Source organism: Hemicordylus capensis, chromosome 2, assembly GCF_027244095.1.
Source record: "Hemicordylus capensis ecotype Gifberg chromosome 2, rHemCap1.1.pri, whole genome shotgun sequence".
NCBI lineage: Eukaryota > Metazoa > Chordata > Lepidosauria > Squamata > Cordylidae > Hemicordylus > Hemicordylus capensis.
The window spans coordinates 395,377,700-395,405,465 of record NC_069658.1 but is presented as its reverse complement, the minus strand read 5'-3'; the positions used below and the strand labels follow the sequence as shown (position 1 = coordinate 395,405,465).

The following is a 27,766-nucleotide window of genomic DNA, read 5'->3' as shown; positions in this document are numbered from 1 at the left end:
GCCCCGAAAACTTGGATTTTAAAAGCAGCGCCCGAGGGGGAAGAGCGGCGGGAGGGGTAAGTTCTACCCCCCCACCCTTAAAGGTAGCCACCCCCCCCTGCCGGACCGGTCCGGATCCGGACCAGTTCGGAGGCCTCCAAAATGGCCTCCGGACCAGTCCGTGCACACCACTACTCAAGAAGAAGCAATCCTCTGACTTTTCCTCAGGCAATGGCCTTTACCCTTAAGGGCCTGGACGCAGACAGCCTTGGGTCTCATGACATTCTAGACTAGAGCCTCTTCAGTAGAGGACAGCAGGGAAGGCTCCTGACTGATGACTAATCACTGGCTCGGGAAACAAATAAGCAGACTGTAGCCAACAAACTTTCTCTTTCAGCAATTGACTTCAGTCTTTCATTGTTGCAGCTGGGTAGATTTTGAGTAATTATCCCAGAGGGCAGCTTAATTAGGTGCTATTTGTTTTTCTTTCAGGTTTGTGCATGCTGTTGCCTTCATGGGAGGGATCCCAATACAGATGGGACTAATTATTACTAGGTGGAATTGGAGCTGGGACAGGAATGGATCTTAACCGGTCCCAGATGGAGCAGGAGGGTGGTGCTGACAGCTGTTCTCAGCATGTGGTGTTTTTATTGTGAGCATCTTTGGTCCTGATGAGGCTATCCCATAAAACCGGGAAGCTTGGCTTTCCCTGTACAACATTTCAGCATGTATTTCTGTAAGTTAATTGTCCAAGCTAGGGTCATTTTACTGTATTGAGTAGGATGCAGTATCAATTTGGATCACAACATGGTTTTCTCAAGCACTCCAAAGGAATTTACAGGGTGGCCAGAAGTGGGGGCTAAGGTTAGTGAGCTTGTTGTTTCTCCAACTGTGAAAAGCTGAAGCTTGCAGAAAAAGAGGTGGATGGTTTGGACACATGGTATAATCCAGACCTGCTCAGGTTAGGGCCCCTGCAGCTGTTTTTGGACTACAACTCCCATAATCCCCAGCCACAGTAGCCAATAGCCAGGGATTATGGGAGTTGTAGGCCAACATAAGCAGGAGGGCCGAAGTTGAGCAGGCCTGCGTAACACACAAACCAATAATTGCTTGAGGTTTTACATTTTCCTTCTCCCATTCTGAAAATAAATCTGTGTCTACATAAAGGTTGCAGATATGCATCTTTGTAATATGAAATGCCGACAGAACAGCAGGAAAGCTCTAGGAGTTTTGCCAAGTGTGTGTGTGTCAGACACACAACTGACTATTTCTGTAGTACAGGAATGCACATCTGTATACATTTCCTTCCATAACAGATTTTGTCACATATTGTTCTCAGCAGTGCCCTTGATTTGATGGATGCAGCAACAGCAGCAGAAAATAAAAACAAAATAATGAAGTGGGCAAAAGATGTTGCCAGTTGCCACCCCACTCAGAGGTTCTGACTCAGATCCTTGCAAAGTAACCCTAAAACCACGGAGCCAATTGGCATGGCATTCAGAAACCCCAAGAACGGCAGGTGGCAACTGCACTCAGGTGAATTAATCACAGGAGAAGAGTTCATTATCCCGAAAGCTAGATATGCTAGGTGATATTGTCAAGTCACAAATGCTCTTCAGAACATCCTTTATGATGCAGCTGCAAAAGTACAGAGCGCCTTATTTATTTATGTAGGTTTTAGCCTGTCCCATCCAGAGAGCTCTGTTTATGGATGGCACTCAGTTTTTGGTAGGTGTCTGATCTTAAGTTGACAAAAGGGCCTAAGTAGAGCCATTTTGGCCCAAGACAAACCATTTTGTGCTATCTATGTGCAGCCCTATTTTTTTGCTGAGAACAGCACCTGTTGTGTGCTCTGTGTCTGGCGTTGGCCTTTCTCCTCCCAGGCAAAGCAAGGCTGAGCTTGGAGGAGGTCAATGCTTGTTTTGAATTGGGAGGTGGGGGAAAGTGCTCATCAAACTGCTTACGGAGGCCTGAACAGTGTTCTAGCAGCATCAGAGAAAGCTCTGGAGGGAATATTAGAGGGAATCCATCTGGGAAGGAGATTTCATTGCAAGCCATCTTTTGGGAGAGAGGAACAGTTTTTCATTCTGAAGCTTGCCTTTTGTGTTTTCTGTTGGTTTTGTGTTTTGCACCAGCTACTTGCTACTTCCTTTTGTCACCTAAACCTCTGCCCAAGTGTGTGCCTTGACTTAATGTCAACAACTGTGTTCTGTTTTTGTTATTCTTGTTGATGCTTGCAATAAAAGAGATGTTAGGGGCCTTGTACTTGTCTGGACAATCCTTGGCCTGGCTTAGCCCAGGACCAGAAGTGTTCACTTTGATGGGCGAGGCTCCTGCTTGGATAAAATATACATTCCCGGCTGGCACGCTCCTCTTCCCTTCAGGGGTATCATATACATGACAGCTCAGAGCACATTATGATGCTACTTGGTGCCAATTTTTACACATGATGATAAACATAGTTTGGCCCCCATGGAGGCTTTACAGACAGGGCTTTTATTTCGAATCCAGTCTGGATTGGAGTGTGCCAGTCCACATATTAGCTGGATTTACCTTGAATTCTCTGCGAGCTATCAGGGACTAGTACAGACATGACTCTGTTCTCCCCACCGAATCAAGGCTGTACATTCTGGCTTAGCCCGAAGTATGTCTGGCTTTTAAAAAACCCTGTATTTCCAGTGGCTTTTGAAAAAACCTCAACTTTTTGTTTGATGTGTGGAGAGGCCATTGCTGATAACTCAGCTTACTCACACTTTTGTGGTGTTTTTTGTTTTTTTTAAATGTCTGCGGGGCGGACTTCTGTAACACCAAGTGTCAACCAAAGAGAGTTTGATAGCTGAGTCTGGTGTGTTTTTTGAGTGATTTGCAATTGCAAGAGCTGGGGGCGGGGGTTGTGGCGGATTGATGCAATTCTGTGAAGGGAGTCCAGAAGGGGAGGGGGAGGCAGGGAGAAATTCCTGAGTTAAACGCAAGCACAAGCAAAATGTGTGTCTTCCTGTGCTTTCAAGTTTGGTCACTATAAGAACACAGCTTACATATGCAGATGTTTGGATATGCAGATGTTTGGAAGCTTAACAATTGAGATTGCAGATTGGGGTAAAGCGTCCTGTTGTTTTGACTTGTCACTTTTGCGGAAATCCGGCTGGCTGTCAAACTTTTTAAAAAAGTAATACTGAAGGGAGGCATCTTACTCCTCCTCCTGGGATGTGATTGGTTGGAGGAAAAAACCAGAACAAGCAGTGGGAACGCTCATAGAAAGATTGCAGGGAGTGCGGGGAGGAGCCCGCGGCTATGTGAACTGTCCATCTAATCCCCTGAATTAAACTGCCTTGAATCTACTGTGAAGTAGATTTGCTCCTCGGATACTCTGCAGCATAAAGTCATGTGTGAATAATTCCATGGTGAGTTCCCCCCGCCCACAAGTTAAATAGCTGCAGGGGAGCCTGATCAGGATTGGGACCACAGTGTGCAAGGAGCAGGTGCTTAACCCTTTCTGTTTACATGACATTCTGGAGAAAATTGCTTCTTTAGCTTACCTCCCAGGTATAATAGCAGCTTCAGAAGGGATTTTTCCTGGGACAGCAACATGAAAGGATCAGATAAACCCTACCTGGTAAACTATGGTCTGATCCTGACTTGGCCTCCTGTGACTGCTATTTAATTTGAAAGAAAAAAAAATGCAGGGCCAAACTATCCATGGCATAGCCCTAACATTGGCCCTAAGAAAAATATGACTATTTGATAAGAGTCCTATTCTGACTGACTGGCTCATATGATGCACAGCTTTCCGGCAATGGAAGGAGGGCTGTGAGTCTGTAAGAACAGGCACACTGTAGACTTCTTTGTGCAGCAGTCTGGATGCAATTTTGATGTCTCTCCCATCCCTCCAAGGCCAGCATCACCATCATGGGAGAGGACACTCAGGCCTTAGAACCCTAGAACTCATTCATTATCAACCAGCTGGAACAGGTGACTTGTACAATACTGTCTCTTCTACTTCCGGCAACTCTGTATGTTCTCTGCATTCAAAGCGCACACAGTCCAGCACAGACACACCCATGGGCTGAATATACTGTCCCAAACACTGTTCCCTTGAAGGCGTGTGCACGTGTGTGCGCTCACAAGTTTTTGAATGTCCGCTCAGGTCATTTTAGATCTCGCTCAGGTTGAATCAGGAAAGCCCCATTTTGAATGCAGGTGTGCCTTGATACTGCCGCCCAGAACAAAACTCATTCCACACAGAGACCAAAAAAGAATACAAAAAGAGGAACCACTGGTCCCAAGGAAATGTGGGGGTGAAGGTGGGGGTCCAGGAGGTACAACTGTTTTGGTATCTCCACCAGGGCAACAGCGAAGGATGCTGCAGAGCATGGAGATGTGGTGTTCCCACTCCCCAAATGCTTTGAAAAGGTACTCCTCCAACAACATACTGAGAATGCTGCTCTGCTTTAGGGGCCAGCAACTTTTATCCCTCCTCGTATGACTTCAGGACAAGCTCTGGGACTGAAACCACCTTGAACTTCCTAACTGATAGCCACTAGACTGGGGAAGTGCAACTGGGGAAGTTCTTCTGGACTTCTTGATATCTTTGATGCTATCAGCCATCATATCCTTCTGCACCATATGGCTCCATTGGGGATTAGAGACACAGCTTTTCAGTGGTTCCATTCTTACCTGTCAGAGAAGTTTCAGACATCAGTGTTGAGGTCTTGTCCTCTGGGTTTCCATGAGCTTCTGCCTTCTCCCTCATGCTCTTAAATGTCTACATGAAACCACTAGAGATTTGCAGTGATGTGTCATCAATATGTTGACGGCACCCAGCTCTTTTTCTCCTTTGCATTGGAACCAGGTGAGACAATGGAAATTCTCACCATTTGCCTGGAATCAAACACAGACCATATGGGAGTGAGCAAACTGCAGCTCAGTCCATACTAGGCAGGGATGTTAATGGTGAACGGTCTGTCTGTCTTGGGAGTTGGTGGGTCCCCTGCTGTTGCCTTAATAATACTCCTGAATCTGCTTTGCTCCTAGATTCAGATGATACAGAGTCCTTCGTATCATACCTAGAGAAGCATGATCTGGCCTGGATTAGAAACCTCCAGGCTTTATTACTATAATATTCTCTCCATAGGATTGCCCTTAAAGGCTGGGAAAGTGCAATCCGCTGAGAATGGGGCAATTGGCTTGTAATCAGGAGGAAACCAGAAGGAGCATATTGCACCTGTACTGAAAGAACTGCACTGACTCATCTTTGGTTTCTGGGTACAAGTTTACAGTGCAGCTCTTTACCTCCCAAACCCCAAAAGGTTTGGGTGCAGAATATCTCAGGGAATGCCTTCTGCCATACAAACCTTTCTGTGAGCTGAGGTCATCAGGTGGAGCCTTTGCGTTTTGGCTTTGTCTAGAGTATGGTTGACTGGTAAAAGGACAGGCCCTTTTAGGCACCCACATTCAACGTCCTCCCTAGAGAAGCAATCAGGCCCATTCAGTGATGGTGAAGAAAGTAGCCCAATTCAGACATTATGCTGTATGAGTGTACAGGCATCTGTACACTCATACACGTTTGTGTGAATGACTGTACCTGTGTTCGTTTTAAAAGTGATACAGTCCCTTCAAATGTGTGGTACACATACAAAGTATACGTATGTACCTGTGTACACTGTACACTCGTACAAGTATTGAACATAACATGTGAATGGGTCTCATGTTATTTTAGTGAGCATATGGAAATCTTATTGCTGTTCAGATCAGTTTTTCTTTGTTATTTTTACTGGGAAACATGATGGCTACTGTGGACTTCTATTACTACTGGTGCTCCTTGTTGTGTTTCATGCAGCATAATTTTATTGATGTTTTGTAAGCTGCCTTGAGGGATTTTTAAAATCATGCTGATAGGATATCTTGAGGGCAAACCAGCACACAATGTATCTAGGGTTAATGTTGCATCAGGCTGTTCTCCCTGGTTGACAGACTGAAGCCCTGAGCCAGACCCAATCTGTTAACAAGATGGGCGGGTCTAAAGTGTTCCCCAGGAACTTCTGGAAGAAGAAGGGTGTGCCCTAGAGGATGTGGGGTAGGGGTGTAGCTAGGGGAGAAGGGGCCTGTGTTCACCCCTCTCCCCAACGGCCCCTTGAAATGAGGGAGATAATGAAGATAATAAAGAGGGGTGGAACGGGGGGGGCTCAGGACCTGGGGGGCCTGGGTTCTTTGAACCCATCTGCTCAATTATAGCTATGCCCCTGATGTGGGGGTGACCAGAGGAGGCTTTGGGAAGTAGGTTTGGGGTGATGAAAAGAGGCCATTAACAATTATCCCACTCTCTTCACCTCACACACCCCTGTAAGGGTTGGACTGGGAGCTCCCAGATCCAAATCCGACTCCTGCAGGCTTTGGAGGGGATGGGGTGGGTGGGTGGGAAGGAACTGCTGCTAGCCTGTCTTCCTTGCTCCCCGTCCCTTGCAAATCCTGCAGGTGGCTGGGGGAGGGGGGGTGAGGTGCTATTTGGTGCCTTGTCTCTGGTGCCCAAATACTTTGAGCCACACCTAACCTGCAACCGGTACAAAGAGCAGCACATCCCAGCATTTTTTAGCCTGCCTGTGCCTCTGTTTTGCATTGCCCTCCTGAATACTTTGGCCTGTGTGCTGCTAACACATACAGCTTCAATTTGGAAAGGTGGCAGCTCAAACAGTGAAGTCAAATGAAGACATGCATTAGTCACACTAACCCTTAGCTAACTTGTGACATTAAGTGAAAAATTAGCAGTTAGGTGAGGACTCCTCAGGAGGCCTTTGATCCTGCTGTGACTATAATGAGACAAAGTGAATGAAACACAAAATGAGCCTTTTGGAAATGAAGAGAGAGAATATCAAAGTCTCTTCCCCACCCCCTTAAAACAGACTAGAGCTAAATTAAATACATTTCCTCTGATTTCTGTTAAACACCTCAGCTTTCATGCTGTCAGGCTGCTGTGAATATGAGGGGTGGGGGTGGGCGGGAAACCAGGCGGGCAATGCTGAGCTGTGAAAATGTCAAAATATTGGACAATCAGCTCATTTTCAAACACAACTGAATTGATGTTCAAAAAATGATTTTTGGACAGGTGGTGAGCATCTATTGCAGCACCAAGGGGCACACTTGCAAAGGTCATTAGAAGCCAGCAAGTTTGCATAGTTTTTGAACAGAAAATTTGCAGGAAATAATGGATACCATGCCAGCTCAGGACTGGTGCATGTTTGCACTGCTTCTGTGATGTCACATAGACTAGCCGTCTCTTTACCTCTCCTTTTGCTAGAAATTGTTGCTAGTATGCAAGACAATGGGGGCTGCAGGACACAGACCCCTCTTTTGTGAAGATCATATATTTGTGCCTCCTGTCTCTCACTTCCCTGCTAAGGTCTGGATGTCATATTTTCCCATGAGCATACACTTTTTGACAACTGCCAAGTTCTGCAACAAATCCATGACTGCAGAATTCCAGAGGTTGCAAACAAAACCTTTGCTAATGAGAAGCTGGATCCATTAGGAAGAATTTCTTCTAGCAGATACCCACTTGATCAAAGGAACGGTTCTTCTGATGTAACTGGTTTTCAATGGATGGTGTCATGATTTGCAAGACTTGTTACAAGCACAAGGCAGAACAATCCAGACTGCTTTAGCCTGGTCCCTGTGCACTTCTCTGTTGTGACTGGGGAGGCACAGGAAGGGCTGAGTCACACACTTGACTGGCAGCACTTCCTGAAGCGGCAGAGCCATTGGGGATCTGTCTGCTTGAGCCTCATTATTATCAGTTGCCTGGTAAGGGAGCAGGGGAAACTTGGGTACTGTGGCACTAGGAATACTTGAAGCTTTATAGGCAGCCTAAGGTGGGAATGCAAGACATGCATGGGAACAGGACAATGCAAGCTACATTTTGATCATTGTCTCTTTAGCACAGCACTGAAACCTTGATCGGAAATGGCATGGAAGTGGGACCTAGGACACACACACACACACACGGCCCAATGCAAGTGCACCCATCACAGCAAGATAAAGCAGGCCACATGTGGTGTTGCTGAAACCTTGTTGGGCATACCCAGAAAATAAATGCAGTGGCAATTTGCTGCCATGGAAATCCAGAATGACAACATTCTGTCCCTTTGTTCATTCCCATGTGGAAGCATGGACTGGCATGTAGTGATGCCACTGGAGAACGGAGATGGCAGAAGCAGCTCCTTCTCACCCTGATCTCCTTAGGCAGAGCTGCTTAATCATGAACCTCCAGACCATTGGTGGATCAGAACTCTAGTTCTTCAGATACATTTGATTCTTTCCCTCACTGTGTCTTTGCTGCAAAGAGGCACTTTGCTGCACGCAATGGCCATTCTAAAGAATGGCTATATTGTTCATATTAGCATATGCATATAATTCTGTAACCAACCACAAACCAAAACCCACTATTTCTTGTCTCCTCTCACAGACACTAGCCTCAGCAAGATGTACCATTCATTATGATAGGGTCTGAAGGAGCAAGCTGTTTTCTGGTGGGTCTCCTTCTACCTTGATTGGGTAGAATCAAGGTAGAATCACCCCTTACCCTGCTAGTGGGTGTTAGCGCAGGAGGCTTATATTTCTTTGACTCAGCAGAAGCACAGTGTTCTCGTCATTCCACCCCCACCCACAATACTCTCAACATAATGTGGTGATACTACACAGGTCAGTGTATTGTAGGAGGGAAAATGGCCCCCTGGTGAGAACACATTTATTCTGCTGTTGCCACTGGGCTAGCCTGGCATAGGCTAGGTTACTTTCCAGAACACAAGTGCCCTTTATAATATTTAGCAGACATCTTACAGCTTGATGCAGCATTGACAGCCATTGCTTTTGCAAATGAGTTTCTGGACCCATGTTAAGAGACTGTCCAGTCGTCTCCATTCTAATAATATAAATTAACAATGATGGCAAGGAGAGGACAGGTGGGAAAGATAAATTTTAAAAGATGAGTTACTCGTAATCAATAAATGCTCTTCTAACCAGCGATACAAGACCAGCTTGTGGGTCACTATGACCTCAATGAGAGGAGGCGTCTGTCTGAAGTACCCTGGCTGAAAGAGGAGGATGCTAATTTCTGGGACTGGAACACAGAGAGACTCCTGAACTCTGAAATAAGGTTCAGAGGGGACCTGGGGACCCTGCAGAAGCACTACAACCACACCTGGCAGCATATAGTCGACTGTGAGATGAGCAAAGATGGCCACAAAAGAGGCTATAGCCAGTATGCCTATGATGGAGAGGGCCTTCCTCAGCATTGACAAGAAAACTCTCACCTGGATGGCAGCTGATGTCCACGTGATCAAGAGGAGGTGGAAGGCTACGCCTCTTCTCACCCAGAACAGGAAATGCTTCATAGAGGAGGAATGCATTGAGTTGCTGCAGAGGTTTTTGGACTTTGGAAAGGAAGCTCTGTTGTGGAGAGAGAGCCCCCAATGATGAAGGTGGCATGCAAGGCAGGGTTCAATGACCTGGAAACCCTTGTCTGCCAAGTCCATGGCTTTTATCCCAAGGAGATTGATGCCACCTGGAGGAAGGATGTGTGTGGGGGCGAGGAGGTCTGGAGCAGGAGACCCTGCAGAGTGGTGTCACTCAAAACTCAGATGGAACCTACCACATCTGGCTCAGCACTGACATTGATCCCAGGAAGAGGGACCGCTACTGGTGTCACGTGGAACATGATAACCTGCTATTGGAGCCTCTGGGTGTGGCCTGGAAGGAACCTAAGAAGCCACAAAGAGATGGCCACCCAGCAGCATTAAGACACTTGCTACCTACTTTAACTGTGTCAATGGAGAGGCGAAAAGTGCAAGTCCACACTCCCCTCTGGAGATAATCAGAGATCCATGAAATGCAAAAGCCAAGGCAGGCCGAGGAGAGGGGCCCTGAGGCAACGTCCTTCTCTATAAAGAAAGAGATGTGACACTAACTACGGGTCTTAAGTTGGAATACACTAAGGACAAATTAAAGAGCCCGAGGGTCTTCTGATGTATAATTTCTGCTGGAACTTATGCATACTCAGAGGCCCTTTGATGTGGCTTGCCGCACTCCCCTGGAGACAGGGAGTGCCAGCACCATCCCTTGCTCTAGTCCAGCACCAAGAATCTTGATTCTAATGGCAAACTGGATAAATTTGGGAGAGAAAATATTGAGAGATGAGGTTGGAGGAAAAATGGTTTTCCTATGGGGCTTTCTATGGTTTGGGGCTCATTTCAGTAAAAGCAGGGGTGGGGAGAGAACCTTTCAGAAAATTTTAACAAAGTAGAAAAGAATACATGACCATAAATCATTCATATTTGAAAAAAATCAGTACATATATTTAGTTAAATATCAAAATATTGATATTAACTAAATAAAGAACTGAAAATAACAAAAATGGGCACTCTTGATACCTATCATTCATCTACAAATATAAGTAATAGAAGACTCAGTTTTTACTCTGTTTTTAAACTAATTTTGTTGTAAGCTGCCTTGTATTCATGTAAGAAGAATGGTGGAATCTAAATCTTTAAAATTAAATTAAATTAAAAAATACTGACTACATGTGGAATATACATTTTCTTGTGGTCTCCTTGAGGACTTTTGAGAGGAAAAAGAGAACTCAAAACAATAAGATGCCCCACATTGATCCTAGGCACTTGATCCTATGGACATTGTGGAAGGCAACCTTTAACAATATGGTGGAGAGAAAGAAAAGGGTGTGAATACATTTTAAGAAGTGTGTCTTTAATAACCTCTGTTTGGCATTTTAGGCTCTTTATGAGGAACCAGAAAGTAATGTAAAACACTAAAAATATCATACTATGCACCTGTAAGTCCTTTGTACAGTCCCCATTTAGATCAGTGCATATGGGAAAGCAAGATAGTCCTAATTTTTATTAGGAGGCTGATGGGCATCTCCTGCTGTGTCACAGAGCATGCTCTGAATGATAACTGGCACTAAAATGTAAATAGTCGACATTGGAATTGATACTTCTTACGCTATCCATAGAGACAGCATGAGTGTGAATCACCACCATGAGAGTTGTCTTGCACAGACAGAGTGTCCCAGTGCCTAGCAATGGAAGACTTTGGAATTCAGTCATTAAAGTGCCTTCAGCTTCTGTTGCTTTGTTTTTGGTCCATCAGTAGATGAAGGGGAAAGGTCACTTGCTCTTATGTTGATCCAAGTCAGTATGGAAGAGACAAAGATCTTTCTGTTAATACCAGCTTAAAGGGAGAAGCAGACTGATAGTTTGGAAGGTCCTTCTCTTGCCCTTTCTGAGGTCATTCCCCAGAGTTGGCCACATATGAGTGATTATCCAACATATGTGAACACCAGCATAATTACAAATCGGGTATAATAGCCCAAGCGCCATCTGTCTTTCCACTTTCAGACTTCAGACTCAAGGCTAGAGATACGCCTCCATGATCTTGTCGCATAAGGGCTGTGCATCCTTTGGGTTGCCAGGAAGTCCCTCCTCTCAGTGTTGACCGTCTGGAGAAATGCTGGATCCACCCTGCTCCGGTCCCTGCAGTCCCTGTATGTGCTACCAAAGTACATGGTCCGAGGACCATCTTCATGGACCAAGAAATCCCTGCTGCAAGGGGACCAGGGTGCGCGAGTGAAGTAGTGTTGGGTAGCACTGGACTGTTCACATAGCTGAGGAGAGCCTTGGTAAAGGCGTCCCCAGTAAATAGGCATGTTTGTGTAAGAGTTCATGTAGGCATACTGCTTGTGCACCACTGTGGAAGAAGCCCTGTGCATGCCTGAGGTGTTTTGTAGGCAGGCCTCCCGGTATGAGGGGAGTCTCGTGGACTGGGAGTGCAGTAGCCGTTGGTCCTTCCAAGACAAACCATTGGCCTCCACACATTTCCTGTTGCACGTATAGCTTGGTCTAAGGGCATCGGGAGGGTAGTGATGGGTTCCATGATGGATTCCAGGCACTGATGTTGGTTTTGGAGCCAGACTAGCTTTGGGGAAGAGGTCTGGCATATCCCTATAGACAGAAGGCTTTCCGTGATGCCTCCAGATGCCTAGAGACTGGGCTCTCTCCTGGTGCTCCCAGGCTGACCTTGAGAGGTTAGCTCTATGTCTTGGCTTCTCCCTCCTTAGCTCTACTGTGTCAGATTCTTGGTATGTGAAAGGTCTGTAAGTCCTGTCGGATTTGGGAAAGGAATTGTGCACACAGGCATGAGGCAGGAAGTGGCTTTCCCACTCTTTTCGCTTCTCAGAAGTGGAACCCATCCTTGCCATCTGGGCTGAGTGGTCGTGCCCATCTTCTCCATACACCAGGTGAATATTCTGGGGCAACCTTTCTTTCCCATGCCCTCTGGCCACAGAGAGCTTATGCTTATGCTCAAGTGGAAGATGCTCCCTAGGAGACCTTGCTGGGGAGTGAGGAGCAGCACTAAGGTGGTTTTCAAGTGGCACATGATTTCTGAAATGAGTCTGAGGTGTGGTTTTTACCACGTAGTGTGGAGAGCTGTTCACAGTGGAACCTGGGAGAACCTTATCCTCAGAGTAGCTGCCTCGGAACTTCAGTGGATGAAGTATCTGTGGCTGATCAATTGTTCCTCTCCAGTTTTCACTGGCTGGCAGCAAAGGCTGCTGGGGCGCAGGAAGAGATGTTGGAATAGGTCGCCCAACCTTCTCGACTGCTGCTGCATTGGAGGGATGGGCAGGCCTATTAGGACCACTGGTGTTCTGGACGACAAGCTGAGGAGTCCTTAATGAGAAGCTTGTTTGGAGGTTTTCACTCCTATTAGACCAGTTCTCAATGGTGCGTGTAGCATTTTCCAAGGAGTTCCCAACGCTTGCTGTAGACACCATGTTCTTGGCAGCCTGCAGCATCTTCAGTACATTAGCTTGCGCTGAGTTAGCTGTGACATCAGGTTTGTGAATGTGGGCAGGGCTCTCCAGATTCTGGACCCCATTAAAACAGCTATAAATGCCCTAGGAAAAGACAAGAGGGAAGAGAATGCTAAAAAGCACCTAACAAGCAAATGGGGAAAATACTGACAAACAGGCATGTCTCAGGCAGGGATGAGCCACAGGGATGATAGCTTATGGTCAGTTCAAGTTCATGAAGGACAAACATTACACATACAGAATGGCCTAGAAGAATGTTACAAATATTGGTGGAAGAATAAATTTGATGAAATGGGACTGCTAGATATACTGACTTGGGGGCACACAATGCCACCTACACTGTTGTAAAGATTTGTTGTTGTTGTTGTTATTGGCTGTAAAGATCAGGAGGGATTATTTTATTTTATTTTATTTTTGCTAAAATGGTTTTAGGGGAGGTGTGGGTGGGGACATTTTTGTTCTTTCTGAAGATAATTCTTAATTCCATATTCAAGACCGATAATCAAAACAAGCATTTGTTGTGCGGGGGTGGTGGTAATTCCTTGCCCACTCCACCGCCAACTGCAGGCCAAATGCTTGTCCTGCTTTGCCCTCTAGCACTGTTTGACACAACTTCCTTTTTATCTCTATTTGTGGCATTTAAATCTAAGATTTTCATGTCTTTCCTGTTAAACAGGCGTGTTTCTAATTGCAGGGCCCTCTTTTCCCACTTGTTCATTTCTCCTCCATACTCATTTTTAACTTGTAAAATGTCAGTACTGACTTGTGTTAATTAATTTTGTAAAGTGCCATGATCTTGCAGTTTCCACAGTAGTAGTAACTACTACTAGTAGTACTACTACTACTATCCACCCCCAGCACAGTACCTCCAGTGACTGTTGCTGGTGTTTATCTTATATTTCTTTTTAGATTGTGAGCCCTTTGGGGACAGGGAGCCATCTTATTTGTTTGTTATTTCTCTGTGTAAACCGCCCTGAGCCATTTTTGGAAGGGCGGTGTAGAAATCGAATTAATAATAATAGTAATAAATAAGAGGCGGAGGGGGAGGATTCAATCAGTTTTGACAGTTAAGAATTTCAGATAACGAAAGTTCAAAACGTATGGGAGCTATTACTCTTAGGAAGACATAGTATTGTATGTTTAGCAACTCTTTCATTTAAGAATTTCACATCAAAAATGTTTTTAAAAAATAGAAACCAATTTAAATGCATGTTTGAACAAACCAACTCTCTCTCTTAAGGACCAGCCTGTCCACAAGGTGAACTGAGGCCATAGTCTTAGGTCGCTGTTTGGCAGAGGCTGCCATCCTTGCCCAGCACCATCTGTGTCTGTCTATCTCTACCACCACTCCCATCTTCCGGGAGGCATAATACCCTCCTTTGCCTTCTCCAGTTCCATTCACCTCTTTTTAAATCCAGGGAGCAGCGGCAACAGTAGAGAGGAGACGCTCCGCCACTGGGTTAGAGGGAGCAGCATTTCGCATCCGTCAAGTGGGGGGGTGAGGGGTGGGTGACAGCACTTGGCACCCTCACCTCAGGCACAGGCAGATCTTGGGCAGGCCCAATCTCTGTTGCCTCTGTTCACCCATGAGCTGCCTGTTAAATAGCTTCAAATGCATTTTACTTTGATCAGGGCGCTTTCCAGACTAGCTGCTCATCAGCAGCAAAACCGCAGGAGGAGCAGGCTCGCGGAAACTAACAACCTGAAAAAACCAGCAAATTTCTTATGCTGGATATATGACGCCCTAGCCTCTATATTGCAGTGACTAAATTCAAAACAAGGCATTGGCAATGTGAACAGCACCCTGCTGTCTGCATAGAGACTGTGGTGTCACGATGCAAGAAGTGTGGAAGCACACTTCCGAGATCTGACATGACCCCGCTGCAGGTTCTAATCTGGAAAGCAACTAGGTGAAGCAGTGGCAAAAAGCAGCTAAGGAAAGATGGTTTGGAAATGTAGATGCAACAGAGACAAATCAATTTGCTGTTCATTTTTCTGGCACATTTTTAATTGGGGCAAGATTGGTTTTGATTGGTTTAATTTCAAACAAATTTCACACAAATTAAGCATCAGTGATGCATTCCTATACAAATTGCTTTGAGAACCGGTGGCAAAAAATACTCCTTTATTTATCTGTAGATTGTATGTAAGGGAATGATCAACCTGGAAGTTCCTTGAACATCCTGATAGGACAGAAGTGGATATTCCAAGTTGACATTCTAACTCATTTGTTAAGAGCAGCAGCAAGGGGATAATCATTGGCAGACTGGTTGGTTGACAATACTCCTTAAAAACAATGTATGACAAAACTAATTTTCATAAATACATATACTTTTAATTGTTAGGAGGAAAGGTAAATTTTTGACAGACCTGGAAGCTACCAGTGAAACCTATATGCATCTTGTCTGGACATTTGGAGAACACCCTGCAACTGGGGAAGAGATTATCCCCCAAATGGTGAGGACCATAGGACAGAAGTTCTATCCCTCTTACTCTAGGCGAGGAAGATGTCTGCACTCCTCTTAAAAAAATAAACAAACAGTCTGGGGTGGTGATGCATTGATCTGGGGCAACTTCACACACTGTTTTTCCCTAGGCAGGAGTGGGAAAAATCCACATACACCAGAATACTCCATTATGCACCAATACATTGTGCTACCATTGGGCCAGTTCTGATAAACATACCTGCTACATGTGTTGGAGGAACAGATTGTGGCCACCTGGCCTGCTCACTGCCTGCCCATCTCCAAACACAGCAAACATCCAGGTGTGGACATCTCATCTGCCATCAGGCCTACATGCAAATAATCTAATGTGTGCAAGTCCAAATCACATGGTCGGGTCCCAGATTTTATGTGAGATGAGAGTTTCACAGCTTGAGCCAGCAAGCGCTGGATTTTGTGTGTGTGCGCAGAAGCCCTATACAGACAGGACTTGCCAGGTACATGTGGATATCTGGCAAGCCTGGAGATAGGACAGGTGAATGGAGTGGGTGGGCACACTCCCTCTTAAGAGACTCCTCTCTTTTGTTTGAAGGGCAGCTTCACAGGGGAGATGTAAAGGCTATTTCACCTGCGTCAAATGGCTTCATCCCTTGGATTATAGTCTGGAGAAAGAGTGGTTCCCAAGAATACAGAAGCCAACTACCCTTAATTTAAGACACAAATGTGATCTGAAGGAGGATGCAGGTACCTCCATGGACAATGAAAGTGTGTGTATACAGCCATGGCACTTACCCTGCTGATAGCCAGAAGGAAATCAAGCTTGTTGGACTTGGGAACAGAGTGTCGCAGCTTCCAGTATACCAGATGTTCCCAGGCAAAGACCAGCAGGCTCAGCCCCATGGCCACAAGCAGCATATAGAATACTCCCGCCATGTTGTCAATGTCTAACTTGCTGCTCATCACTTCATTCTTTTCATTCTGGCAGATCCCTGACAACCATACAGTCTCCAGTTTCTGGGTTTCCCCTACGAAATAATTGACACATAAATAAGACAAAGATAGGAGAAGCATGACACTCTAGGTAAGGATTCCCTTTGTGTGATATTAGACACCCACCAATCCCTTGCCCAGCAGCTCAGCCTTTTCCCTATGAAAGAGGCTTTGTTTTGATTTGTTTTTAATTTCTATGCTTGTAATGACTCCTCCTGGACTGCAAGGGAGCTATTTCTTCATATACCTGAGTTGGTGATCAGAGAAATTGCAATGTTGGAGGCAGTTTCTAGGGAAAGGCTCTGTGATTGAAGAATGTCAGTGGCTGACACTAAGACTAAGAAAGCATGCACACGCTAAGGGACTGCAGGGGTGCGACGAGAGCCCTTGCGCAACTCCCCCTGTCCACCTGCGCGCTCACTTTTGTGCAAGGGCCACTCGGCTTCTGAGCATTCTGCACACTCTGGAAGGACTCTGCAAGACTGGGAAGATACTACTGACCTTCTGGAGCATGGGGAGTGCTAGGGAGTCTCATGGCCCTTGCACAACAGCCTGCATGCCTCCAAGTGTGCATGCTTTGTTAGGATGTCAGCTGATGAAACTGGAGCCTCTCTCAGCTATCTACACCCTCAAATAATTTCTGTTTGCCCCTCCCCAACATTGTTCAAACCAACAAGCAAAAAGCAGCTCTTTCCACCAGAATGATGTACTAAGTTCCTTAGTTTGCACTGTATTTATCAATAGTATTTGTAAAGGAAGCAGCCACAGGATTTTAGGCAGTTTCACTCACCCGCCCCTGCTCCAGTAAGGCATCTGGTAGTCACTGCCACCACTCTCTGCTTCCAGAGAGAACTCCGTCTGGGTCTGAACCCCACTTTGAGGACCCCCTCTTTTGTTACAGAGTGGGAGCCAGCCAGGAGTGGTTCACCCCGTTCAGGTACCTTTCCCATTTAAGTGGGGGAGCAACAACACCCAAGTCTCTGAGCACACACACACACACAAGGCGAGATTGTTCTCTCTAAAAGATTACTTTATTAATCTACAGGAACCAAGGTGGGTAGGGGAGTAGGTACGCATTAGTAAAATAAAGCAAAAATCATTTCTAGCTCCCAACACCTTCTAAAGTCTAAGCAAAGAGCAAACAATCTAAGCAAAGCACTTACACATCTTGGTGATGGGCGGTCCAGCAAATAGATGGAAAGTAGCATGCCTCTTTAAAAAGTAAACACATAACTTTTAAAGTTCCTTAGTTAAAGCACCTGGAAGGGTGGTGAGCCCTTCCACCAATCAGAGATAGGCCACGAGGGCTCAGGTTCATAGCTCCTCGGCCAATGAGGAGGTGAGGCACCCTGGTGGGTAGAGACACTATGGGACTGGCACCTGTCCATGGTTGAAAGAGTTTTCAGCTGCCCTCTCCCCAGCATAGAGGAAGTTCAAAGTGTCCATCTTTCCTGTGTTAGACAGGATTAGGTAGCTGGTGAAGAGGAGGTCCTATGGATGCTGTAGACATGATGTTTTCGCCTTTAAGATAACGGAGGCTAACTTCCATCATGTACACGGTTCCTTCACAGTGTGTGTATACTGCTTTTCAACAAAATTTATGTATTATTTCTCTGTGTAAACCGCCCTGAGCCATTTTTGGAAGGGCGGTATAGAAATCGAATGAAGAAGAAGAAGAAAACGTTTCAGAAGATGGTTCCCTATCTCAAAAAGGCTCAAGGTCTAAAAAGAAACACAAGGGAGACACCAGCTACAGCCACTAAGAGGGATGCTATGCTGAATAGGGAAAGCTGCTCTCCTGCAGCTAAATAGAAGGGTGCCACTTTAAAAGATGCACCTTTGCCCAGTTACCAGAGGCATATATTTGTATTCACAGTGCTCAACCAGATGTGATAAGGGAGATGGGTGATCAGAATCTCCCACTCTTCCCCCCCACCGCCCTTCAAAGCAGCCACAGGGATTGAGGTGAGGGCAGCATTTGCTTTCCCTGCACAAGGCTAAGAGAAGTTTGGGGAGGGCAATTCAGACTGAGAAAAATAGTGCAACCACACTCCTTCCCCCAGCATTTCTTCTAGCAGTCCCCCACAACTGCTTTGAAGTTGAGCAAGAGATTGTGATCACAAACCTCATGCATCATATTCAGTTGAATCTGCAGCAAATGGTTTGCAAATATTTTTGGCTTGCAGAATTCACAGACTCCCTCAGCCAAGATGCCCTGCAATAATGAAATGGGATGGCCTTTACTTATAAAGTGTGACTTATAAAGCTTCCTGTTACTTATAAAGCTTCCTGTGGATCTATGAACTGCCAAAGGGTTTCAATCTGCCAACAGCCAGGCTTAAATCTAAACCATGATTTGGCTCTGAAACAGGGTACAGTCCTAGAACATGTAAACTTCATCTGTACATGTACAGAATGCATTTCCCTCATCACACCCATACGTCCTGGAGCTGGGTATCCTGTGCTGCTCAGGTAGGTCTGAGCTCTAACCACCACTTTTTTAGGAATTAGTCACTGCCAGCAGGTGAGATGTATGCAGTTCTTCCCTCCCCCTAAGAGCAATGTTGAAGGCTGAGAGGGAGTCAGGAGTGAGTCCCCAATCTCATCATTAATTGTATTTATTGTCCCTGTAAGTGCATGAACATTCCCTTTGCTTCTCCTTTCCTCTCAAACTGTCTCCTCCTTTGGCTCTCTGATCCCCATTATGCTTGGCATTTCCCCAGTTTGCATTCTATTAAAACGCTTCTCCTGAACTTGCCAACCTTGCACTCTTTTTTTTTTTTGTTAGTATTTTTCCACACAGATCACTTGTAAGGGCTCCGAAGTGACAAGAGAGTTCTATTTCCTATTGAAGGGGAAAGAGAGATTTCAGGGAGATATACATTTCCAGACACCTGACAGGAGATGCTGTGCTTGATTTAATGTTAAGCACAAACAGCGTGGCGGGGAAGAGTGGCTCTCTGAAGCCTTCTCAACATCCTCTCTAATGACTAAGGGACTCAGGTCACCGTTTGACTGCCTGCCTGGGTACACAGAAGAGGGCCAGACCTGAAGCATCTTGGAGCAGCTCTCTGGTGTTGTAATGGGTAAAAGGGAATAAAAGGCTAGGTTTGCAGCAGGCATCATGCCTCTCCTAACAGGCTGGCAGCGGGGGGGGGGGGTTGGCTCAAGGATACAACCCAGGCTTAAGCACCTGCAGAAACTACACATTAGCCAGTCTTGATGGGTAGATGGGTGCCAGTTAGATGGTTTTTTAATGCCCTCAAGCTTAAAGGGAATAAATTATTAAATAAACACAGAAGTGCTGTGTTTTTGCCAGAGGAAGGAAGGAAAGGAGGAGAGGGAGCAAAAATGAGAGGAGAGTCGCTTTGCGTTTGTCAGATTTCTGTGACCATGTTGTTTCTTTATCGGATAGAAGCCTGACTGTTCTGTGACCCCTGGAGGAAAAAAGATATTGGTGGCTACAGCAACTTCCCCCGAGAATTAGGAGGCAAAGCGTGTCGGAACAGCCCTTCAGGAAGAAGAACGAACTACCCACCATCTCCCAGGAACCGCAGGAGGGCTAAGTCAATCCCCCTCTTCCACCGGGAGTCCTTCTGGAGAGCGATGCCATAACCAGTGGTAGCAAAGACTTTCCCACTGCCAATGGTCACCAGCTTGCAGCCTTCATCCTTCCCCGCCATATAGTTGAGCACTGCGGCATCGTATATAAAAGCGTCCAGCTTTCTAGAATCAAACAGAAAGACAAATAAGGGAATAGCTTTGGGTAGAAGTGGGAAAGATTGAAGAGCAGCCTCAGTTTATAAACAAATGAACAAAATCTGAGAAGATGAAAAGTAGCACAAAAAATACATTGCGTAAGTGATGGGGAGAGGCCGCCATAGGACAGAAGCTCCCTTCATGCTACTTCCTTGCCAGCCTTGCAAGCTTGCTTGCTTCCTGGCAAGCAGTGGTGGGTCCGAGAAGATGAAAAGGAAGAGGGGCAGCATCGGGCCAGTGGGGTGGAGGTGAGGCCAGTGAGGAGCAGGACATAGTCAGGGATAGCTCCAGCCCAGCGGGTGGGGTCAGCAAGGTCGTTCACTGCCATTCACCTCAAGCAGCACATGGCAACAAGCCAGTGCTGCAGGCTGCAAAGTGCTCGAAGAAAGCCAATAATGCTTTTGCACCTTCGGACTTCTCCAAGTGGCCAAAAGTTACCCCAGTCACATTTTAGTTTTAGTGGGACAATTCTGTAGGATCCAATTCTGTATACTGAAAGAGGGAGAGGGAGAGAGCCTTCCTATTGCTTGCCCCCCTTAAAAAATAACTCAGGTTGTATGGGTGCTCAGCCTTGAGGAAGGGTGTGCGTGTGTACAATTTTCAAACTAAATAAAATACATACATCCAACCAATTCTGAAAAGAGGGAGCTATAGGGATATGCAGAATGTTACGATCTCAGAACGTTCCGACTTGAAACAGGCTGTTTTGAGTGTTCTGAGCTCAGAACAGAACGCCCTTCAAATGAAGGGGCCTGTTCTGAGCTCTGTTCTGAGAGCCATTTTGGACTCCAAAATGGTTCTCTACTGGCTTCTGCACACACTCGGCAGCCATTTGCATGGTCAGCACTACCACACAAATGGCTGCCGTATGTGCACAGAGGCCAGAAGAGTGCCCATTTTGGAGTCCAAAATGGTGCCATGAATGTTTTGAGCATTCTGAGCTTGTTCCTTTGGAACAACCAGCTCAACCGGTTGTTCTGATGGAAAGTTCTGAGGCGTATGCGTTCTGTTCTGAGCTCAGAACAGAATGCAAAAATTGTCCCATGCACATCCCTAGTGAGCTAGCTTATCTCAGTACTTCTGCAATAGCACTTATAGCACTTACATTTATATACCGCTCTATAGCCGGAGCTCTCTAAGCGGTTTACAATGATTTAGCATATTGCCCCCAACATTCTGGGTACTCATTTTACCGACCTCGGAAGGATGGAAGGCTGAGTCAACCTTGAGCCCCTGGTCAGGATTGAACTTGTAACTTTCTGGTTACAAGGCGGCAGTTTTACCACTGTGCCACCAGGGGCAATGAAAACAAGTGAAGTGAAGTGAAGTGAACCCCATGCAATAAGAAACAACTGTGCACTTATTCACTGAAATAACAATTGTGTGGCAAGACCCTTGTAAACTAAAAACTGGTTTATTCCTGCATGTGCTTAGGCTGCAGTACGAATACAACAGATATTTATATTCTGCTTTTCAACAAAAGTTTCCAAAGCAGTTTACATAGATATAAATAAATAGATAAAATGGCTCCCTGTCCCCAAAGGGCTCACAAGCTAAAAAAGAAACATAAGACAGACACCAGCAACAGCCACTGGAAGGATGCTGTGCTGAGGATGGGTAGGGCCAATTGTTCTCCCCCTGCTAAAGAAAGAGAATCACAATTTTTTAAAAGGTGCCTTTTAACAGAGCCTTTTGCTCTGTTAGCAGGAGACTAGTCATATGCATGCTCACCTGGAAGGAAGTGTCATTGAACACACTGGGACTTACTTCTGAGTAAACACATAGGTTTGCCCTGCATGCTCTTGTGAAGATTTTGTGAAGACGAAGGGCCAGTTACCACCTGCCCTTGGCTTAGAATTCAATGTGTGTGGAACAGAAGCACATGCCCTGTACACTGCAAATATGAAGTGACAAGGTGCTAAATATAGCCACACAAATACATACAGAGACATAAGAATGGTCTGCATGAAGTTCCCCCTTAAAAAGGAGGGAAAGAATTGCTTGACTTGGGCATATGCATGCACAACAGTACATACCTAGTTAGTGCACTCTCACCTTCTATGTGTAGATGGGGTGGGTGTGGGCGTGAGCATGCAAGCATGTGTGCACACGCACACACAGGCATACACACACAAGCCCACAGCAGATGAGTATGTGAACTGTCCCAAGGTCTTGTTTTATTTCCCTTAGAATCTAGTCCATCAGCCCAGCCCTATACTGCTGTACAGATCAAATAAGGACAAAGAGAGGAACAGAACAAGGACAACAATGGAGGGAAGAAGGAAAAGAATCGGTGAAACTAAAAAGGATATATGAGAGGCTAGTAGTAGAAAATGAAAACCCCTCTTAAGAATTCTATTGGTTCAAAACCTGCTTTTCAAAAAAAACATGGCAGAAACACAGGTACTTCTTCTGCTGAAAGTGGGAAGCACCAGAGGCACTCTTACCCCCGGGACTTTGGGGCTCTGGCCCATGGCCTCCTAGGTGCGGGGGTGGGGGTGGGGGCTCCTGCATCTACTCTGCACTGCCCTGCCACTGCCCCCACCGGGCGACTCCAGCGCACCTTTACCAAAAAAAACAACAACAGGCACCACTACACAGTGGTGGCACCAGCTGCACGGAGGGTGGGAGGCGGGGAGGGGAGAGTCCCCCCTTTAAGGAGATGTTTCCAAGGGGAGGGTGGGATGGGGTGTGACGGTTGCAGGGAGGTGGGGGTGAGGAGGGGAGAGTTCCTCCAGTTACCCTCCGTTGCCTCCGGGATGGGAGGTGGCAAGCTCTGTCTAGCACTGCTCCCTCCTCCTAATTGACGGTGGGTCATCACTTGGGAGGAGGGAGCGGAGCTGGATGGGGCTCGCCGCGTCCCATCCCACACTCCCCCCAGATTAACATCTCCTTAAAGGGAAACTCTCCCCTCTCCGCCCCCCACCTTCCCCACAGCTAGTGCCGACGCCATGCACTGGCTTTTAAAAAAAGAAGTATGCAAAAGGGGGGACTTTCTCCTAACTCCCCCCACCATTCGAAGCCCCTTAGGTCTCGGCTCCCAAAAAACCTGGGTGTGCCACTGGGAAGCACTGAAGATACTGAGGAGTGTTAGCAACATCTCTAAAAGGGACAAGCTGGCAATCACAGTGAAATACACCCCTCAAGAGAAACCACATATAAAAAGAAACTTGGGATTCACTGACTAACTTGACTGACTTATAGGAGTATCAAAATTATTAAGGTCTCCCCCAAAAGAGAGAAACATACATAAAAATAAGAAGTTCTGGTAAGAACTAATCTGCCTACTTTCCTTTCACAATAATCTTAATTGATAATTACCATCTTCACAATTTAGCCCACTTCCACCTCAAATATTCATGCATCCGCCATCTTGAATTGGGGTGGATGGCATCATCACAAACTATCCTATTGAGGTGTCACTATGTGTCATTACAACTGTACCAAATTTGGTCCAAATCAGGCACACTGTTCCATCTAAGGCATGCACATGTTCACAAGTTTTTTGATATCCGCTCAGTTAATTTTAAATCCCACTCAGGTTGAATCAGGATTCAGGAAGGCCCCACCCTGAATGCACATGTATACACACTGCCTTGATACTGCCACCCAGAACAAAACTCATTCTGCACAGAGATGAAAAAAATTAGGGGGACCCCTGGTTAAGTGGTGCACAAGTTAGCTACTTCCAGCTCAAAGGTTCACACATCTACTATCTTGAATTGGGGGTGGATGACATCATCACAAACTATGCTACTGACGTGTCCCTATGTGTCCCCAAAACAGCACCAAATTTGGTTCAAATCAACGCAGGCACTGTGAAGTTGATAGGAACACACACACAGGGTGACCTCATAAGCTTACTTTCCTTAAGGAAAGTAGGCTTAAAATATTGATTATTAAGGAGGTCTGGAAATGAGACATGTTTCCACCTCAACCAGTACTTCATAATAGCAGTCAGTACAGAGAAAGCCAAATCATATCTGGACAGAAAGTAGGTGCCCAGTTGTCTCTTCACTTGCTTCTCAGATTGGGATTTAAAGTGATAACCAGGAACAAAAGCGAAGCATCATGGCAGAGAATTAGATAAGGGACACATGTGTTGAAACAGAGAGGTATATTCTCTATCTATTACACACATGCCACTGAAATATTAGCCCTGCTCAGGCATTCAGAAAGAACACCACCAAACACACTTAAATAGCTGGAAGCAGGCCAGAAGTCCAGCCCCCAGCCCATCATTCACTCCCCCAACCCACTTGTCACACTTACGTAGTGCAGTATTCATCTGAAGATATTGATATTGTAATATTAATACTGTAATAATACTCTGTCTGCCCCCATTTATGTGATTGGGAGCCTGGGACCAGCCCTGTAAGCAAGTTTGGCGATCTCTCTAAACAGGGCTATAGTCATTTCTGGGGTGCAGATTGGCAAAGAGCTATTTCATGGCTTCACATCACATTACTACTACTACTAGAAATATTTATATACTGCTCTTCAACCCAAGTTCTCAAAGTGGTTTTTATAGGAAAATAAATAATACATAAATATGATGGCTCCCTGTCTCCAAAGGGCTCACAATCTAAGAGAGAAACATAAGTTAGACACCAGGAACAGCCACTAGAGGGATGCTGTGCTGGGGGTGGATAGGGCCAGTTGCTCTCCCCCTGCTAAATATAAGAGAATCACCACTTTAAAAGGTGTCCCTTTGCTCAGTTAGCATACAACAATATGTTTGTACAGAAACCACAATCACTAAGGGCCTTTTTGATCTGTGGCGACATGATGGAGGTAGCATGGGTTGCCATTTCTTTGACATTGTAGCCAGTCTTGTGAATGCTCCAAGACTGAACATGGCTGAAGATGCAGCATGACATGGTTTCAGTCTGCACAGGAAACATACTGGCAGATTCAGGTCAGAACTGGGTGTTGAAATCGTTTCTCCACTAAAACCAAAAGAAGAGCAGCAGCTGATAGCAAGTGACACCCAGAAGCTGAAAGGGGCAGGGATACCGAAAGACAATTTCACCATGCGTATACAGTATTATTCAAAACACTGTGGCAACTCTTCAATAATCCGAGCCAGTTATGAACTCAGCATGGCAGCACCAACAGTGACCTCTCGTAGGACGCTGTCAAAGGAATGTGTAGCCACCTACCCCATTTTGAGGCTGACCAGGGCGTCCTCCACTGAGCGCTGGTTGTATTTCACCATGTGGGAGTGCATATCGTGGTAATTGCTCCGGATGTTCCTCTCTGTGCTGCCATTGGGAACTGTTCCAAACCGGAAGGGGGGATACTGCTCCTGGGGCTTCTGGAACTGGAACGGGAACCACAAAGGAAACGCTTGCTCCCCATTCCAAAAAGAAGCCAGCAACCTCTGACGGACATGCTACAATGGGCTAATGATTCATTTTTTCATCACCACCACCATATGAGCATAACGTCATATTGAAGAGATTTTATTCACACTTATTCATTTTCTTCTATAGCCCACCTTACCTCTGTGTCTTGGAAGTCAATAATATGGAAGCCTGACATGTTCAAACCAGGGTAGAAAGTGAAGCTTACAGCCTTTATAAAGGCTAACAGAATACAATGTTATTGTTCGGTTGGACCCCAGAAAATAGGGCTATTCACACATGGATCAAAATGAAGTCAGGAGACGTGCAGCCCAGCTTTGCAGGCTTCTGGTCCTCAGAGGACCCCGCTCCCAATGTCAAAAATAGGGCTGCAGCTGCCTGGGTCTTCTGGGTGCTGAGATTACAGCCCCAGGCAGGAGGGTCTGCTTCTCTGTGAAGACCAGGGTAAGAGCTCTTGACCCCCCTCGGACCACCCCCAGAAGATTGTGTGCAAGGCGCTAATGACACAAGGTCAGTACAGGATGCAACAGTTAGTGATGTGGGTAGCCAAAAAGCTATCAGTTTTCGTTTAGCTGATGCTTGGGGAAGAGAGATCTCCAATATGAAAGTCTGCAAATGTTTCTCAACAGAATGGATTTCAAGTGGTATTGCTTAGCTACCTTCTGCCTTCAGTACTACTATATTGCTCTTATCCTGGGACAATTCCAGTCACTTATTGTTATTCATTGCTAATGCATTCCCACAGAGGCGCCCTTACCCCTGGAGTTCTGGGCTGAGGTCCAGGGCCTTCACACCCCCTGGGGGCCCCCAAATCCTTTTGAGTCTATCCCAGACCTCTGAGTCACCACACCTCTGGCCTGCACTGTGCTGGGCATCTGAATGTGACTGTGACCTGTGCCTGGTAGCCGAATGTGACCTCTGCTTTAGAGACAGAGGAGGGAGTGGGGAAAGAAATATGTGGGATGGGAGTATGTTAAGTTGTGTGTTGAAATGTTTAGGCTAATGCATATTTGCATAAATATAGCTGTTTTATATTCTTACATTCTTGTGAGTTCACTTGCTGTTTGTGCCCTCAAGAACCCATGTGTTAAAAATATGTTGTGTGTCACAGTGTGAGTGTGTAGGGCGAACAATGCTTAACTTCCGGGGCAGGGTGGTGGTGGTGGTGGTGGCCTCCAAAGGAAATGAAGTCTAGGCTCCAAAATTACCTAGGTGTACCTCTGCATTCCCACCCCCAACGCTCTACATTTAATACCCAAACACCACGACCACTCCAGCCCTTCTCACCTTCTTATCACTCAGCCCAGAGACAGTGTCAATATACTGCTCCTGGATCATGAACGCAGCCAGATTAGCGGTATAGCTGGCCAGAAAGATGACAGCAAAGAAAGCCCAGATGAGCACCATGATCTTACTGGTAGTTCCTTTCGGGTTTTCAATGGGAACGGAGTTGTTAAAAACCAGAGCCCAGAGCAGCCAGACGGACTTGCCAATCGTGAAGGAAGGCCCCCTGGACTCTAGAAAGAGGAAGCCAAAAACATGGTGGATAGGTGTGTGTCCGTGGCAGAAGCAGCATGCTTTCTTGAGTCTCCAACTCTAGACTTCTTTGAAGTCTAGCAGCATGGTTCATTGACAAATCTTCTTTATATATAATTTGCTAAGGCATACTCATGGCTAATCCCATGTGTGGCAGCTCTCGCGAGAGTTCAGAGAGCTGCCAGATAGGATAGCGACGGGGACGGGCGGGGGAAAGAAAATGGCAGTGGCAGCTGGCTGGCCGGCCCGGGAGTTAACGGCGGCTGGGGAAACGGTGGTGCTGCGGCCAGCAGGTGGGTGGCTGGTGGGCGGGTAGGAAGTGGCGGCAGCAGGCGGAGGAAGGAAGGAAACAGTGGCAGAGGTGGGCAGGGGGGAAGATGGAAGGAAACAGCTGCAGATGCGAGCAGGTGGGCAGGGAGAACTAGAGGTACAGATGTTCTGCACCTGGCCCAGCTAGTAAATAAGTATTCTTTGTTGACTGTCAACTCTAAAAGTTGTCTAAATGAACCTCTTCACTTAGTGCTGCATTTAAAAATGTTTCTTGAAAGATTCTGATCAAATAGGCCTGAATTTACTTTGGAGAAATCTTCCCATTTGTTAAAACAAAACATGCACTTATATAAAAAGATTTAGTGGCACAGTAAAGTCTAACAAGCTTCAGCCTTGGACATAATAACCAGTGTACTCCAGTAACCACATCATGGTTAAGGGATCCAGAAATCTGCTAGATCATAATTATTAAATGGAATCTGGCTTTCGAGCACAACTTATTTAGAATCCTTAGAATCTTCAGTTTTGTTTTGTTTTCTTTTGTT

The 27,766-nt window shown here is 46.0% G+C and overlaps 1 protein-coding gene across 2 annotated transcripts in view; it reads right to left on the bottom strand.

Annotated features, from left to right (window-relative positions):
* Positions 1 to 10,710: 10,710 nt before the first annotated feature.
* Positions 10,711 to 27,766, bottom strand: part of GRIN2C (glutamate ionotropic receptor NMDA type subunit 2C) — a 123,595-nt gene continuing 106,539 nt past the window's right edge. For both annotated transcript variants that reach the window (XM_053291083.1, XM_053291084.1), the window contains exons 9-13: positions 26,703 to 26,932; positions 25,212 to 25,372; positions 19,829 to 20,016; positions 16,093 to 16,325; positions 10,711 to 12,940 (exon numbers count right to left, since the gene is read on the bottom strand). In XM_053291083.1, coding sequence (XP_053147058.1) covers positions 11,378 to 12,940; positions 16,093 to 16,325; positions 19,829 to 20,016; positions 25,212 to 25,372; positions 26,703 to 26,932 — 2,375 coding nt within the window. In that variant the 3' untranslated portion in view covers positions 10,711 to 11,377. The remainder of the gene's footprint in view (positions 12,941 to 16,092; positions 16,326 to 19,828; positions 20,017 to 25,211; positions 25,373 to 26,702; positions 26,933 to 27,766) is intronic.